This window comes from Crocuta crocuta, unplaced genomic scaffold (genome assembly GCF_008692635.1).
Source record: "Crocuta crocuta isolate KB4526 unplaced genomic scaffold, BGI_CrCroc_1.0 scaffold330, whole genome shotgun sequence".
Lineage (NCBI taxonomy): Eukaryota > Metazoa > Chordata > Mammalia > Carnivora > Hyaenidae > Crocuta > Crocuta crocuta.
In genome coordinates this window covers 2,118,955-2,137,768 of record NW_027530521.1, presented here as the reverse complement: position 1 = coordinate 2,137,768, position 18,814 = coordinate 2,118,955, and the positions used below count along the sequence as shown (strand labels likewise).

Below are 18,814 nucleotides of genomic sequence, written 5' to 3'. Positions count from 1 at the left end.
CACATGAGTAGCAGCTGCTGGCTTACCAGAGTGACTGTGTTTTTTGCCACAATTTGGACAGCCTCTGCCCCAGGCCCAGTGACCTTACTAGACGTCTGGAGGTTGACTGGTGTGTTCTGCACATCAGTGCTGAGCACAGCCTTCTGACTGTTGATGGCGGTCACCATAGCAATGGTAGGTCTCTGGCCCACAACAGAGGCAGGCATGGTCGCAGTTGCTGCTTTCAAGACGAGAGGTAGTGTCTTTGTGGTAATCATAGAAGCTGTAGTTACAGTCTTCTAGGAGACATGGAGAACAGATATTAGGACACTGAAGTGTGACCCCACTAAACAATATGCTGCTAATCCCCAGAAAAAAACAATGCGATGATTCTCATAATCAAGTTCCTCACTAGAACATTCCTTATGGGTATGCACAGCACGCTTCTTACTATAGGGAAAGATAATCTCTGGTTTGTGCCAGAGTTTTCAAATTTAGCTTCAAGTTCATAGTAATAACTACAGACAGATATGGGCACAGGATTTTCAACAATGAATGGGGTGGGTTTACAGATACAGATTATGAGCATACCTATTTATTCTGGTTTTTTATTCTTTTCGTGCTCTCAATTAATTTAAACTCTGTAGAAGTTGCAAATCAATGAGGTACACACCATCTCTATCTTTAATTGCTACAACCTCATCAATATGAAGAAAGCTCTCATATAATTCTGGTATCTGCCTCCTGTGACACAAAAGCTGGGATGAAAGGACAGTGTCTTTTCATCCTTTTGAGTGTCACCCTAGAGAGGAGGCGGGGAAACTCGCGTGAGGATGTACACAATAGTTGCCTCAGAGGCAGTAAATCCAAAACTCTAGATAGTAAAACCTATTAACCGACTAGTTTTGTAAATACCAGCTCTCGACACCAAAGGAACGTGAGTCCCTAACTACCATTTCTTCTCTGGAGGGCTGCTGCAGAAGTGATCAAAGATCCAGCGAAACATGACAAGGTGGAAACAAACACCAGCGTTTCAAAAGGCCGTATAGATCAGAGGCTGCACAGGGGCGGCAGGACTGACTGATGCTCCACAAAGTGCCACCGCTGCTCTATGGCTGGAGTTTCCAGACTTCCAACTGGAGTAACTGAAGGGGCCAGTTACAAAAGAAGAAAATGCAAACAATCTTCTTACATGGCACACATTCCTCTCTAGTGCCACCACTCACTCCAGAGCCAAACGTTTCAGGGCTTATCTGGCCCCACGTGCTCGTTCTGACTTTGACACGACTCCACCTTTTTCTGCTTATTCCACACTTGCGCTGTCCAGCTTGGTAGCTACCAGCCACACACGGCTATTTAAATTCAAATCAGAACAAAATAAAATGAAGACATCAGTTCCTTAGTCACACTGTCTACATTTCAAGTGTTCAAGAGCCACTTGTGGCGAGTGGCTCCCAAACTGGACAGTGAAGATTTCCAACATGGCAGAAGGTTCTGTTGGACAGCATTGCTCTGAAAAGCACTGCAGTGAAAAGGACCCCACTGTCTCCGACATAGATCTGGACAAATCCCCTTGTGCATTTCTATTTCAGCGACTGTGTCAGTACCTGTGTGGTGGTGGTGTTGTTGTTTTCTATGTAGTTCTTCATTTCTATGTTCTGCCTTAAACATACACATATGTCATGTCATCTTTTAACCTCTTTATTTTCTTTCAATTAAAAACAATTAATGATCTGGCCTCATCTATCCCATCATAGCCTATCAGCAATGCTTATTAATGCTTGTAATTAAAATCACCCAAATCTTTGTTTCCTCTTCTCTAGTCAACAACACAGGCATGTCTCACTGCCCTTGCCACTGCCTCCTCAAAAGTGAAATGGGAGTAAGAGGGGAACACTGATATTTATTCTGGGAAGTAGCAGGTCATCTACTATCTATCCATGATAAAAACCAAATAAAAGCAAAATACTATTTATCATTAGAAATATTATGGGAGTATAGCAAGAAGGACTGACTTTACATTGCCAGCTATTTATAACAAGTGTTTTTAACCTGGTGTGATATTAGCCCTATCTTTCAGTGTAAGACATTAAAATACAAAGAACTTTTCATGTGGTGAGCAACTCACACCAGATGGTATTCAATCTTCTTTCCAGCACAAGTTATGGAAGTGAAAGCTCTAATCAGCAGAACTCACTGACATGGATTTTAAAAATGGTTGTGCACATCGTGGCTGCTTTGAAAGAGGTCATGTAATTTTGTTTGAGGCATCCTTGGTTCAGGTAAATTATCATCAATATTTTGAATAATCCTAAAGTGATTATGCTAAAAAAGTGGGTAAAACCTCAAACTCACCTGAATTATAATACTTACCATTAACTGCAACATTTAAAAAACCCCAAAACTTAAGAAGTTTGTTCACATCCTAAGTTAGCATTTTATTCTACTTTACATTTAGTTGTAGCTAATTTCAGAACATGTATTCTAGCATCTATATAATTCTCTGTATATACAGGCCCAAGACCTGGTACTATATTTACCAATGAAAACTTTCTGAAAAATATATTTATGGAGCGCCTGGGTGGCTCTGTCGGTTAAAAGTCTTACTCTCGATTTCGGCTCAGGTCTTGATCTCACAGTTCCTGAGTTCGAGCACCACATTGGGCTCTATGCTGGCAGTGAGAGGTTTGCTTGGGATTGTCTCCTTCTCCCTCTGCCCCTTCCCTACTCGCACAAGCGCACATTCTCTCTCTCTCAAAATAAACAAACTTAAAAAAATATAAATTTACTAACTACTTATTGACACCAGGTATTGACACAGGTAGTGCTTAAATCTCTACCCCTGGTCCGTTGCTTACTGTATTCTAAGTACTTGGAAATATAAACTGACCTCTTGGGAATGTTAGAGTTTAGATGACAAAGAGAATCTAGAATTCTGAAATCTAAATGTAAACATCTGACCCTTCTGGCAGGAAGAAGAGAAGACAGAGAGAGGAAAGGTGTGCAACAAGTAAAATTATTTTTCTGGAAGCTGTGATCAGTATCTGGCTGGTTGATGCCACCCAACTGTGATCAACTTCAAGATAAGGAAGCAGTTTCCACACAGTTTCATGAAGAGGTTAATTTTGACAAAACCCAAACTGTACGAAGTAGAAGTTAATGCAGAAATACAGGCCAAGGAACACTAAAAGCAAAATCTTTTTTATTTTCTTTTTTTTTACTAAGTTATTATTGTTGTTTACCTGCAGAACATGAAGTATTGATTTAAAACAGGCTCTAATGAACAAATGAGAACTTAGAAGGATTATTACTATGGGCTCTAATGAACTTCTGTATCTATTTTAGACTTTTTTCATTTAATTTTCAATGGAAGGTAACCGTTGCACACTCAGAGGACTACAAATAGAAACACCCCACCCTCCTTTTTGGCCATAAGGGTTTATTTTCTATTTGGTTTTATTAACTGCATCCTTCTTTACATTTGTATTACATTGTTAAATGTATGGGGTGTGAATGACAGGGTGTGAATAGAAGTTGAAAGGTATACTTGCATTCAACTCTTAATCTTTTTTTCCTTACAGATTGAAAAAAGTTCAAAATCTACCTACAAAGATGAGTTTGAGTTAACTGAGTAAAGGGAACTGGTCCCGCCCCCATACCCCTTGGTCCATGCTAGCCACAGACTTAGAATAAAAATGTTTCTCTTCCTAGCATCTCCTCTTTGCCTATATTAATTGCTACTTAATAGCCATCCCTTTCTGAACTTAGATATTTAGTATAGGACATATGCAACCTCCCATATGTCCTTGACTTCAAGAACATTTAATGACTCCCTATGACTGCCTCCAACCCCAAAAGTTCTGTCATGTTTTGGGGGGGTTCTACAAGCTAGCCTCTTTCGCCCTTTCTCTCCCTCGCCATTATTTCCCAGAGTCCACGCTACAGCCATGTCACCCTCCTTGCTATTTCTTTTTTTTTTTAATAGATTTTTGTTTTGTTTTGTTTATTTCTAGAAGAGAGAGAGAGAGAGAGAGAGAGAGAGAGAGACAGCGTGAGCAGGGGAGGGTCAGAGAGAGAGGGAGTCACAGACTGAAACAGGCTCCAGGCTCTGAGCTGGCAGTCAGCACAGAGCCCGACGCAGGGCCCGAACCCACGAACCCGGGAGATCATGACCTAAGCGAAAGTCGGACGCCACCCAGGCGCCCCAACCTCCTTGCTATTTCTTAGGCATGTGTTTACTTTTGTGACTCCATGCTTTTGTCCACACTGTTCTCTACATCTGTGATGCTCTTCCCCTCTGCTCCTTCACAGAAATTGAATTCATAGTGTGCTCAAATGCCACTTCATATGAAGCATCTATGATCCATCTAGTTAAAACGACTCTCTCCTTATGGTCTTTTCATAGATCTTCACTGGTACTTTCATTTTATTCTTCTCCATCAGCGGTTTACATTTTCCTCTCCTCTACATTTTCAAAATTCTTGAAGACAAAGATTGTCGTATTTGTGAATCTACCTTATACATGGCCTAGCACAGTGTTCACATATAATAGAGACCCAGTAAATATTTACAGAATGAATGAAAATGAAATAGACTAGATTCTAGGCAGGGTCCAGAACCACCGGAATCTAGAATCCTGAGAGCATCCGATAAATACTAATGGGTTTATTGTAAAGACAGAAACCAAAAACTTGAGTCTTTTGGTTTTTAACATTAAATGTCTGCATTTAACAAACAATAATATAAAACCAGCTTAGCTTATAAATCAGTTAAATATATCAGGTGGGCTACCAGGTGGAGAGACGCCAAACAACATTGTTTTGAGGGTAGCCCCTGACCCCTTACCGTCACTCACCATCCCAAAGCTGCACAGAACTCAGACTACTAGGGAAGGGAATAGCTATTATAAGTATTCCATAAGTATTTCCTCTGATTTGTAGGACAGGGAATGTTACTTGAACAGAAAGTTTCTGGGTTAAGAAACTTATTAGGAAATAATGAATTCTACCACACTCCTTCCATGTAAACACTTTTGATCATACTATATTTTGCCAAGAGAACAAATTAATCAACTCCAACAAAAGTAATCTGATAAGCAATCCTTTGGAAGAAATATAAATCCTGGTCAGGGGGTTTTAAAAGTCAGTCTGAATGCCTAATTGTCAAATAGCCTTGGAGTAGAGATCGTGGTAAAATTTATACTCTAGCTATCTGATTTACAAAGGAATTACTCTTTCTCCTACTTTGGCACTTGCTAGAACATTGGCATTTCTTTTCTTGGTATTATGGGGCAGTACAGAAGAGCAGTGAATGGATAGATTTTTTCACCAGAACATCTAGGTTCAAATCTTGGCTCTACCACACATACTACCTCTATGATTTTAGATAACTATTTAATTTCTTTATGCCTTGGTTTTCTTTTCTAAAAAATGGAACAATAATAATAATAATAATAATAATAATAATAATAATAATACCAGGCTTTTTAGGGTTCAGATAAGGACTGTGTATGTTGTCTATGTAAAGCACTCAGGAGAGTGGCGGTAAACAGCCACCTCCACGAAATGTTACTTCTCTTTAGTAATCTCTAGTATTTTTAGAAGTAATGCATTCTTCACTTGCAAAATGTTATAGATGAACCAGCCCAATGTCCATACACAGTGAATCACCAAGTAGACTATAATCTTTTTCTCTACATATAAAGATACAGTGAAGACTTGGTACTGGTAGGTGAGAAGTGCTCATCATGCTTAGGTTTCAGAAGCTCCCAGTGTCCTTGAAATCATGTGCAAAAATGAGTGTATTAGGTGTGAATGTGTATTATTCTGGAGAGAGGACCCACAGCTTTCAACAAAGTCTTAAAGGGGTCACGTCCCTGAAGAATCTGGAGCCACCGCTCGACCATCCCATTTGAAAAGGTGTGCCCATATTATGTGTCGGTGTGTGCAGATTAAGCGTGAGTGGCTTTCTTAACCCAACATTATTCCCAAAAAGGTCCTTTTTGTGTATCCTGATTGCCTTTCTATCCTCATATGCTAGTTTAAGTGCCCTTTTCAGTAAAAACATCTGCAGGGCTGTACCAAGTTAGAATGTTAGTAAGCCTCCAATTCTCAGTTCTAGTTTCGACCCATAGCTTCCATTTCAGATTTCGTTCAGATTCATATGCTCATGAATATGGACTCAGAAGGGAGTATTCTGTTTCCCCGAATAATGGAAATATATCACCCTTCTTCTGAAAGCCTTTCTACCTGGTTCCAAAGCTACTGCTCCTGGAATTCCCACATCTAACTGCCAAGAATTCCAGAAAAACAATCCTAGAAGAGGCAGAGTCACACAGACTTTTAGAACAAGTGCAAATAAATACTTCCAGAAATTCAAAATAAGACCTTCGTTCTGCTCTAATACAGAGAAGTGATTTTGCTCTGTCACTGACTACCCTTCCCCGCTTCCGTAGGCAGGTGGGAGATCAGGTAACTCTTGCTCCTCAGTCATGCCATTTCCTTCTGTCAATGAATTTCAAGTGATTTTTGCCCTGGTTTATAGTATAGAAAAAGTAACCAAAGCAAGTTTTGTCTAGTTGAGCTTAGTTTTGTCTTCAGCAGGCCCCAGTTCTACACGCCCGACAGCGACTCGGCCTACACGAGGGCGCCTGCGGGGCTCCATCCACACTTTTACCTGTGAAGCGGTCAGGTTGGGAGAGGGCGCAGCGGACTGGGCGTGGTGGTGGTGGTACTGCTGCTGCTGCTGTAGCTGCTGTAGTGGTTGCTGCTGTGCTGTTTGTAGTTTGTTTTCCGACTGTGGCAATGGCTGTATCTGGAACTTGTCTGGTTGTTCTTGCTTTACTATCAGGTTCTTCCGTAGCTGTTCAACTACTCTTTTCTACCCAATGAAGACAAAAAGAAATAGTATCTATCAGAATATTGTTCTATCAGCTCTGCAAGCAACCATATGCCTCTGACATCTTTCTGTAACCAGCTTACTCTAGAACTTGTTACATCTAAAATTCAGATTCCACAAAGGAGAAACCCATACCAGGAGAAACATTTAACATTTTATGTATTGAGGGAAACTGAGCCACATGGATGAGAAGGAAACATAATGGAGATCACATAGCAGAGCTCAGGCTCCTTGACTATGATTAGCTTGGCATGCTAGGCTGGAAGGGCAATATAGCATAGCACTGAAGACAGGGCTCTGGAGACAAAGATTTCAGTTTTGCTACTTACCAGGTCTATGTTCATCAAGCTACTTAACCTATCCATGCCTCAATTTCCTGTTCTGTGCGATGAGGTGATTAACAATATCCTCAGGGTTCTTATGAGTACCAAACAAGCTGCTGGGTGTGAAGTGCTCACAACTGTGACTGGTACACTGCCAGTCATTTTACTTTTTATCTGATAACACAGACAGCGGCCATGCTAATTTCTGTTACTCCAACATCATGTTTCTATGTCAGTTTCAAACATTAAGTAGACTTTTAGTCAGAGAAACCTTGATCCCAGAAATAACGCAATACAAACAATAGTCATTCTAAATTACTTAAATGCGTAACTCATGGGTAGGACCTCTTTGCTGGGATAGGATCTGTGGAAACACAGGTTTGTTTAGGCAGAGTAGCAATTTAGTTACATGGTATGAAAAACTTAAACGTAAGGTTTCTTGAATTTTCTAGACTCTGTTCAAACCCAAGAAAAATGCATATTTGGATACTTTCATTACTATACTATATTTCAACAGAATGTAAGCTCCATGAAGGCAGGGACATTTTGTTCACAACTATACTCTGGGCTAGAAATTATGCGGCTAAGGAAACGGCTCTTCACAGGACATTTAAAGTGACAGGACCAGAGACCTGTGTATGACTCTAAGAACATGTAATATAAAACCAAACGAAACCCAAACCCAAACCAAACAAGCAAAAAAAAACCAACCACCTGGGGCCACCCTTGGATTGCTTCTCTTGCCCTAATGGCAGGAAGCAGGTATAAGCAGCACTCCTCACACACCTTCAAGTGAGTTCACCAGCTGAGAGGTTTGTTATTTCTGATCGAACAGACTGCCATTTTCTAGCACAGATTATGAATGGAGAAAAGAAGTAATAAGTGAAGATCTTTAAATAAAGGATTAAGTAAACCATATGGCCAGATTGAGTTTCAAATTCCCGCTTATGATTCTAACCAATTACATTGCACATATTCTCCCAAGAATTCAAACTTATAAGGTTACTTGCTTAACATATTTGAACATTAAAATATTTACAAAATGGATTTTTTAAAACTTTAGGTCAATACAAAATATATCCTTTTTTTAAGGTTTATTTATTTCTGAGAGAGAGAGAGAGAGAGAGAGAGAGAGAATATGAACCAGCAGGGGAGGGGCAGAAAGAGAGGAAGACAGAAAGCCTGATGTGGGGCTCTAACTCACAAGCTGGGAGATCATCACCCGAGCTGAAGCTGGATGCTCAACCGACTGAGACACCCAGGCACCCCAATACAAAATACGTCTCTGAGAGATTTTTTAAATATTTTTATCACTAACTTTTTTTAGACAATGAAAATATCATATAAAGGCTACTTCTGGTGGGGGGGGGAAGTCTGCTAAACTTTATATTCTGCTCGCACTGCCTCTTTGAGTAGTTAAATATTATAAAGGAAAAAAAAGGATGCAGAGTCCATAGTCTTTGCAGAAACCATCTGCAGAATAATAAAAATGCAAATTAATAAAAATATCAAATTCTTATAAAAAATTAACTTTCAAGTCTTCAAAATCCTATTTCTCCAGTATAAAAGACAGAGTAATTAAGTGGATGCAGTTTAGAAGGGGAAGTGGTGGGGGTGGCAGTACAGATAATTTGAGTATCACAGGTAGATTTGTGGTGACTGCCAGAACATTAAGACACTTACCAGTTAAATTATTCAGAGTTGCTTTCAGTCCCGCTCCCTAACATATAACCAGCATTAAACAAACACAGTAACAAACTAGCTAAGGTGTAGCATCAGTAGCCCCAGACAGAGACTCCAAGAACATCTACAAAAAAACAAAACAAACAACAACAACAACAACAAACCCAGCTTAAATCTGGGGAGGAGGGAAACCATGAGGAAATAATATAACACAAATGTGATACCTGCCAAAATATAAACTCTGAACAAAAACAGCACAGGAAACGATTACTATACCAGGCACAAAAGGAAAGGGTGTTTTTTTCCCTCTACAGCCACCCTTGGGAAATACAGTGCACTCTCCTACTTACTGCCTAACTGGGGTAAACCAGAAGCCAGAGACAAAGCCCGGAACCCACTCCCAGTGCTGTGTACAACAGAAGGGAACAGTAGGGGAAAGAACGAGAAAGGGATGCAGGCTAGAGTACTCTGCAGCCATATGGCTAGAACAAGGTGACGACCAATCAGAACCAGAATCAGGAAAGTGGGAGGCAGTGAGTCACAGTGCATTCACAACTGTTCCTCCCCCAGGGCCTGAAACAAAGCCTGTAGAACCAGTGGGGAGGCACAGGGATCAAAATACTTGGAAACTTAGATTAGTCTTTGAGAGAAGGAAGAAAAAAAAAACAAAAAACAGGAAGAGAAGAAAGCCTTGCAGATTGGAAACAGGTCAAGATCATATGAGCTGGGTAAAATTTTCTTTGAAAGAAGATTCTGGTATATTTCAGAGTGCCATGCAGAAAAATGCATTGCTCCTGAACTCCTTGCTGTATTCACATTAGAAGCATACCAAGTGTGTAGTTGCGCATGCCTATGACATTTTTTAAAATCTCAAGGTCTGAAGGAAGCACTGATGTCTTCTGTCACTTAAATATCTGTCACTGCATTTTGAAAACCAACGATCTGAAGTTTGGTGAGCTCTAGCAGTGGAGGCACTCAGGCGGGCAGAAGCCCTGTGTACTCTTTTCAGGGAGAGCTGCCGTGCACTGTAGTTGGGTTTTGTAAGTTCCACAATCCAGTCTTGTTCTAGAGCTTAGTCCTGCAGCGCTGGCAAACACACCAGTCACTTTAACTCCAGCAGGACCTTGACCTGAAGGAGAACCAGTTCTGGGTGGCAGTGAGAGAATGCTGCTATCGAATTTCATAAATTTTAGCTATGTGCTCTATCACGCAAAGTTCTTAAGCATCTTCCCATTTCAACAGGAAGGAGCTTATACTTTTATTATTACATGTTTTAAACAAAGAAATCATGACTTCTGATTTGGCAATGACTTTTGCTGGTCATTAGTGAAGGTTATATAAAATAAACAATTTGGTACTTTCAATGTTATTCACATATGAAGGAGACCTTGGAATGTAGCTAATTATCTTGGAACACTAACCTGAAGGTTTGAGAAAAGGCTAAGAATCACAAACTGGCCATCTGTCACTGACTAATAAGTTAATGAAAGTTAAAAAGAAAAGGGGGCAGGGAGAGGAGATGAGGAAGGAAAAGCGGCAAAGAACAAAGGCAGAAGGGAAGAAGAAAAGTCAGTAAGTGATCATCTTTCTTTCCTTAATATATCTTCTATAACAATAGGCCGATGGGTCTGGTGTCCAGAATGGCTAAGACCACCCCCTCCAATCAATCTATCCGTCAAGAACTGCTCTGTAAGCCCAGCATGTAATTCCAAGCCTCAGATTCCCCTGACATTCTCATCACTAGGTTTTATCAGGGCTTGTTCAGGCAGAAGAGTTCACAGAGCCTATAACACTTCAAGTCACAGTTTCTGAGACAGGTAGTCACGGTGATCAATATTGTGACATTCAGCGATACTATCAACACATTCCCACAACAGCAAGATGGATCCCAAAGAAAAATATGGAAGTTTGTAGGTCCAACTCAACAGAAAAAGGGGTTCATGTTTCAGCTATGTAAGTCAGTCATTCCAAGTCCCAGGACACTAATCAATATAGAAGGGAGACGGAGAGATGGAAGGACAGCCCCCACCCTTCCAATCAAGCCACCACTTTATTTCCATCAAATCGTCACACAAATTTTCAAAGCTTCTCTCAAAAGGAACTCCAGGTGCTGGGCCCTGCCCTCCATAATTGCATGCCAGTGATCAGTCAGTCATTCAACCTGTCTGTGTTCCATTTTGTGTTATCTGTTTTGTATCAGTGATGAGGGGGCCACACGCACCCAGACATCTCCTTACACAGTACTACCTTAAAAACGCATCCTTTGTCCCCTCCACGAATCAGCCATATAATACGAAAACAGAACCTGCACCCTTCATACCAGAGACAGAAACTTTTCACAAACACAGAAAGCCAAGAACAAATCTTACTTATCTTCCTACCTAAATGCAGTGAAAAAATTTTGCAGGACTTCAGACTTACCAAATGCTCAAACAAAACAAGGGCTACTGAATTTTTGTGTGCAGAGAAACTAACATGGAGAAACTTACATCTGTTGAAGTCAGAATTTACCCAGAAACACACACACACACACACACACACACACACACACACACACACATTTTCTACTGTCTGAAATTCAAACACTGCATTTGTAAGTAACAGCAACATACGGCAACACTGAAGTCCCAGGAAGGGGACAGAACAGTCTTCAGAATGCCACCACATAATTATCCTCTGAGGAACAGTGTATGTGCTGCTGACATAAAATTAATGACAAAATTAAATCCAGGGTAAAAAGTATGTTTAATAAAAGAAAATAGAAAAAAAAAAAAAGGAAACAGAATTTTGAGTGAAGACTCTACCATTTTATGAGGAGGAACACAAGGAAAGGACAATAAACTCAAAATAAGCCCCTTCTAATGCACTAAGTGAAATTAAAGGGAAGGATATGCACTAAAGTTATTAGAGGGAATGTTCTAGGGGAGACACACAGGACAGGATTTTGACAGAGAAGGGGGAGGACTACTGGCAGCAGCAGACATAAAAATATACTTAACTAAAAATAACTGCATTTTATTTGTTTTGTAAGGCACTAGAAAGTTTTCCCTGAACTCTCCGATGCTGAGTTTTAGCGTTAGAATTAAACCGTTTCTAACCTATAGAAACGCCTTTTAAAATGGGATATACCCTTTAAACACGCCACCTGTTTGACAGAAGCAGTATCTACAGTCATCTCAGCTCAGGCACTGAACTGTTTATGCTATCCACTAAAGAGGATCTGCTTGGTCTTAGGGAGCTGGGATCACTGACACTCATTTTAGTTCTGCAAAGCGTCAGGGAACTAGGAGAGTACAATACACCTGAATTCAGAAACAGCAGCAGTTGGAATTACCAGTTTTTTCAACAAAGTTCAAAATTCTCTATGTGGATGCTTAACAGATGGTAGAGACTACACATGTCATGGCACTGCTTAGACTTTGGCTTGTTTAATTAAAAAAATATTCTTTGGGGTTTACTCTTCCTTCAACACATACAGACACACACAGATATTTACATCAATAGGTTTTTATATCCTATCTCCAGAGGAGATTAGACCTTTTATTCATTTCAATGGGATTTATATTCCATCTCCATGGGGGTTAGACTCTATTTGATAGCCTGATTGAAATGCAGTTTACGTTTTTTCTTACTTAGTCCATTCATGCTCTAACAGATAAACTCCACCCCTTCTTCTGCGTGACCATAAAAGACTAAGACTGCTGTAGTCAAACTTTGCCTAAATCGAGAGACCCTTATAAGCACCTGGGAACTGCCTTTATTTGCAACAAATAAGAAAAAATGTAGCTGCTGTACTTGAGAGAGATGTGGCCCTGGAGCTCTACAGTTCTCCAATATGTAACACACCCAGATGTGAGGGCAAAATAGAACACAGAGACAGACTAAAAACAGCACTGCATGCTGGGAATGGTAGTTGTAAGATAGTTCTCTACAATAAAAGATGAAGGAAGCCAAAATCAGAACCCACTTGGTTTACATTTAAGTTCTCTATGTTTCTTGAAGCATTAAGCTATACTGTCCTGTCTACTTGGGAAAAAAATTGAGGATCAACTGAATTAAAGGTAGAGAATGCTTTAGAAAATTATCGAGGGCAATGTGAAAATAAGGGACGGTAACCAATGAATATCAGAGTTTGTCTAGTATGAATTTTTAACTCAGAGCAACAGCTAACTGAATATGACTTTTACTTCCAATGTCAATTATATTTCAATTGCTTGATTTTTAACATCTAGCCAAATATTTTTTATTTTGTTTTTTATTTTTTTTATGTTTTATTTATTTTTATTTAGTTTTTTAATGAGAATCACCCAAAAAAGTACAGGATTAAGAAAGAGAATGCTACTTGCTGCCTTTTTATCTCAAAAATCAAACACATTAGGGAATATTTCCCTGTACAGAAATCTAGGTACGGCTCAGGTTTCCTATACCTCTACAGCAGTTCAGGGTCATATTCTGAATGCATAAAACAGATGTCAAATTTAAAAGTAACCTGGCCCAGCAAACACCCTAGATACAGTAATGAGAAGAGCCAAAAAAAAAAAAAAAAAAATCACAGAAGAAACATTTATAATCTGAACAATTTAGCTGCTCTGCTAATATTAAGAAAGTGTCTGAATCTTTGTGTTTGTACCACCACGAGATATGACACGGAGGCTGTTAATTTGTAAATTAAGCTCCAGTTCATCAAAATGCATGACCCTCTGTAACTATCTGTCATAGACCTGCACACACCGCCCGACTGCCATTCATCATTCGTGGCTCGATTCCCCAACTTAGAAGGCAGCATTGCCTTGTTAGTGTCAGAGTTGTTCCACACACTGTAGAAATTCTCTTTGCTCTGTCCTGAAGCTGCTCTAGTTGGTTTTCCTCACAAAAGAATTATAACTGGAGGCTGCTATATAGTAGCTGTCCCTGACAAGTTGGATATGAAAATACAATTTAAGTACAATAATGATCCTTAAATGGGCAGAGGGAAAAAGAGGAACAAAACCCATAACCTCCACCATTTGATGGGACACTGCTCACTTAAAAGATGGCTTTACCTCTCTAAGCCCTGGGTACAATGAGAGAGAATGCAGAAAGTCCTCTTTTCACAAAAACACAAGACAGAATAAGATGCTGGAAGAGATAACCAACTGCTACGCAAAATACATGTACTAGGACATGAATCAGTCATGTCTAAAAGCGAGGATCTTTTAACAATCCTTAATTCTGCAGTTTTTTCTTGAGAGAAAAAGACAACAGTATTAGAACAATATACTGTGTCAAACAGGATACATCAAGTAGGAAATATTTTCTGAGGCTATGTAATATTTTCCTTACATGTGAAAAAAGGCAGTCTTAGCAATCACTGAACACTGACATTTTGAATTGGAAAGGATCTTAACAAAAGCACATCCTTAACAATACTCTGGATGTTTAAAAATATAACTGTTATCATCTGCCATAAGAGCATAAACACAAGGTTAAAAAATATTCCAAAGCTACTGCGTGTCTCTTAATTTCACAAAGTAGTCACTATATCAGTAGTTTATCACTGAATATTCGTTACAATCACTTAGAGAGAAAAATGCACAATGTTACAAATTTGCTTTCTGACAAGACCCCACGTAAAACAACACAGAGGAAGCTATTCCATCACCTACACAGGATGCCAAGATGAGAGATGGTTAACTTCAAGGGACTGGATCTTCCAAGACACGTGACCAAGGATGGTTTGCACTACTCTGTGTTTAGTCTGAGTTTTCGGCATCAGAGGCAGAAGAAACTTGAACTCCTCTTTCAGAGTAGATCTGCTTTTTTTTTGTTCTAACTTGTCAGTACTAGAACTTTTCTCAAAGAGAGCTAGAGATTCAGTAACATGGAAGAAAAGCATGAATAATCTCTGAATGAATAAAAAGCATTTGGTTAAAAATTTAAGTATTTTATTAAATCTTAAGTGTGAAGAAAAACATTTTTCACAGGCTATGAAAACCACTAAATCCAATTCTATAAGAATATTTAGAGTTTTTACTCTCTCTCTCTCTCTCTCTCTCTCTCTCCAAGGTTTAGAAAAGATGCAATGGCTGCAGTAAAAATGATTTGCTGCTCTTATCTTCTTTCAGCATACTTCTTAGTACTAAAAGTGGAGCTCACGCTTTTTACCTCTACTGTTCTCCAGTTTCCACATCCAACAAAATTACTGCGGTGCAGGGTCAGGAGACAGGAGAACACTATACTGAACGTAAGACCAGTCCCTTGATTTTTAGAAAAATAGACTTCATTTTTTAGAGCAGTTTTAAATTCATAGTAAAAGCAAGTAGAAAATGCAGATAATTGCCATATACCCTCTGTATCCCCTCCCCCTCACTATCAATATCCCCATCAGAACAGTATATTTGTTAAAACTGATAAACCTAGATTATCATTATCATCCCAAATCCACAACTACACTAGGATTCACTCTTAATGTACATTCTATGGGTTCTGACCAATGTATAATGACACTTATCCACCATTAGAGCATCCTATGGGATAGTTTCGTTGCCCTAAAAACCCTGTGCTCAGTCTGTTATCCCTCCCTCCCACTAACCCCTGGCAACCACCGATCATTTTACTGTCTCCATAATTTTGCCTTTTCCAGAATGCCATACAGTTGAAATCATGTAGCAAGTAGCCTTTTCAGATTGGCTTCTTTTACTTATTAATATGCATCTAAAGTTCCTCCATTCTTTTTGTGGCTTGATAGCTCATTCTTTTAAGCACTGAATAATATTCCATTGTCTGGATGTACCACAGCAGTTTCTTGACTTTTAGGTGCAGTCTAAAATGGCAATGGTGAGTTCTATCATGGTTACAATAAAAACAACAACAATCTTATCGGATCGATATTGCCTGCCAGGTAGGACACACTGAGGTTCTGAGTTTCTTATGTGACTTGTCCTAAGTCTCAAGCCAGGGGTAGAGTCAGACTTAATTAACACTTCTTGTTTCTCATATCTAATCCCACATCCATCCCCCATACCCCCTAGTTATTTTACTTGTTCGTAAGGACTTGGAACCCTCACATCTGTATACTACCTGATATAGCAAGCCATAAAAGCATCACAAAATCTGTGTGTACATGCGTGTGTGCACACGCGTGCGTGCACACACACACATACACACACACACATACATACTCCTATTACTTATTCGTGGGCTCAGCTTCTCCACTCAGTCTCCACTGCTACTCCACTCAGTCTCCACTGCTACTCCACTCAGTCTCCACTCAGTCTTCTCTTCTGCTTAAATTCTATGAATCTCTAAACGGCAAGAACATAATCTCTTGATCTACACTTTCTATAAGTGCCATGCACAGAAAACTAATGCTCATAATGATGATCTTGACACACTACAAAGAAGCTAAATCATTAAAAAATGTTTCAATCTGGGATTGAAAACTCACAGGCAGGTAACGTATATGAATGAAGCAGGCTGGCTGTGAGATAATAAGGAGTGATAGGGACTAGGGTCAACTTGAGAGGGAGAGCCCTGTACAGGCACTAATGTAAGAACTGCTTTTAACACTGTGAGGCAAACAAAGTATCTCTGCTGGTTAGATTAAGCCCAGGGGCTACCGGTTTTCAATCCCTTAACAGTAATTACATTCACTGAACTGTAGTTACTAGAAATCAGCCATTACTCAGAAAAATTTTCAACAATAGGAGGTGAGTCAAAAAGGATTTCAGATAACCAGAAAATTAAAATGGCTTTCTGGTTCATTAAAATCTTACCACTTGAAAGGGCTGGGGTGTGATGTTCATGGGAAGAGGTGCAGACATACGAAGCAAGTAATCAGTGGGCACTGAGAAGAATATGGTTAAGATAAAATATCTGAAGATAGAAGAGAGAGAAACTACATTACAAAATATAAAAGAATGAAAAATCTGGTAATAATGTGTTCCATAAATGTGCTGACTTTATCAAAACAGCTTAAAGGACCTCACAGATAATTTAAGCCCCTCCCCATCAGGAAACACCGGCATAAGAATGAACTGGAATCAATTTCTCTACCATGGAAATGGGGTTGTCTCCAGGGCTGAAGGAAGCAGCTCCTTAAAACAGCCACATTGTAGAGGTCAGAAAAATGGAAATTACCTTGTTGAAGCTGTCCAGGGAATTATCGTAAGCAAAAGGTCATCACTTGGATTCGGGATTTGGAATCCAACCAGAACACTAGAAACATCTCCTACATTGAATGGTTCTTGTTTTTGAGTACTGAGGCTTTTCAAAATCATTTAATTTACATGATTAAGAAAAGAGGAATTCATGTTGTCAACATATGGATTATTCAATAAACTTCTAGGAATTCAACTTTCTGAGTGAACCCTAGATGAAAAATGGTGGTACCGCTTTCCACGATGTTCCTAATGGTGTGATATTTTTAGCTTAAGTAATCACTCATGCATGTACATAACACTTTACACTTGTAAATTTTCTTACCCTCTTCTCAAATAAGATTTTAAAAACTGGGTCTGGTAGATTTGACCAAGTGTCATGGACTCAGACAGGGAAACTAAGGCATATGGGGAGCAATGGCCAACCCGAAGTTACACAGTTACCTAATAGTAAAACAGGGACTAGAATATGGAATCCTTATCCTCTGGAAAACGAGTTTGAATGGAGCTCTGTTCACTGAACAAAGAGCTGGAGTTCATTTGTCTGAGCCAACACTTCTGGGGCTGACAGGAGGTTGGGTGATATCCAAGTGGATGGACTGAATGTAGAATATACTGGTGTGGGGAGATGAGCCAAGGGGGAGAGATGTCCTTTGCTGGACATCAGTCTCTAGGTACGGTCAACTGCCAGGAAACAATGACAGGCTGTTGAAAGCCAAGGAAGTAAGCTGTGCAACAAACTGAAGGCGCCAAGCAGGAGAGAAGCCACAGGATGCAGTCAAGGTTGGAAATGTGACAGCCAGAGGTGAGGCACGGACAGCTCAAGAGGTTGGTCTGGAGCAAATTACAGTGACTGTGCCCACTCGGAGGCACATTTCCTATAAACTGCTCTGAGCACCTGGAAAGGCTGGGAATGTTCTTAAACGGGCTGGGCAGTGCTGGATAACTTCAAAATGCCAGAGACTGTATGCTGTCATCAAAGGTATTCTCTCTGGCAGCTGAGCAGGGGATACACACTGAAGCCAAACCGACAAGAATGATACGGATCTTCATCTATGGAGTGCGATAGACAAATTTAAGATTCTATTGCTAACCTTCTACCTCAAGCCAAAACTTTACTTCTGGAACAATGACTTCAATTTAATAAACGGAATGGTCACTGGCAACATTAACCTGGTAAAATGCTGGGTTCTAGTGGGTCTTGAAAGGAGTGTATCACAGCAAAGTTTACACATCAGCCACTAATACAAAGCTGGATTTAAAATGTTTATTCACTAACAGATTTATCATACTGCCATAAAACCCATACAGCTATTCTGCTTTTAAAATAGAGCACAGATGATCAAAACCCATATGCAAAAGGACTGGGGAGACAGCATTATAAACCACACAGAGAGGTTTTAAAATCAGCCTCCCTGCTTTCAGAGCTGCTATAGGAAACCTGACTGCTCCTCCCCCACCCATCACGTAAGACAAGGGCTCAGTCAATAAGACTGCTGTGCAAGTGACACAGCCATCACTTCTGCTTAGTCTCCACAGGCCTAATGGACGTGATGCTGCATTTACTTATCTCAGTAGGCAGCACGGCCTCACCAAGAGTGGTTGTGTTTCAGACTTGGTAAGAACAAGGTGTCAGGGGTTTTGTGCTGTTGCATCGTTCCGCAACACCTTATTTCAACTCTGTGCTGAGCTGGCAAAAGCACTAAATCAACCCAGTTCTGCAATCCAGCTCCGCTTACCCTTCAGCCGTTCCAGGAGCAGGACGACTTTGCAACATTCACTGGCAATGTGACA

The 18,814-nt window shown here is 39.9% G+C and overlaps 1 protein-coding gene across 13 annotated transcripts in view; it reads right to left on the bottom strand.

The window, feature by feature from the left end:
• PHF21A (PHD finger protein 21A) overlaps positions 1-18,814 on the bottom strand; it is a 191,130-nt gene that overhangs the window by 42,882 nt on the left and 129,434 nt on the right. For 9 of the 13 annotated variants that reach the window (XM_077767422.1, XM_077767430.1, XM_077767429.1 and 6 more), the window contains 2 exons: positions 6,655-6,858; positions 27-278 (listed from right to left, as the gene is read on the bottom strand). In XM_077767422.1, coding sequence (XP_077623548.1) covers positions 27-278; positions 6,655-6,858 — 456 coding nt within the window. Of the gene's footprint in view, positions 1-26; positions 279-2,352; positions 2,400-6,654; positions 6,859-18,814 lie in introns of those variants that run through there. The other 4 variants (XM_077767428.1, XM_077767431.1, XM_077767434.1 and 1 more) reach the window with 3 other exon arrangements.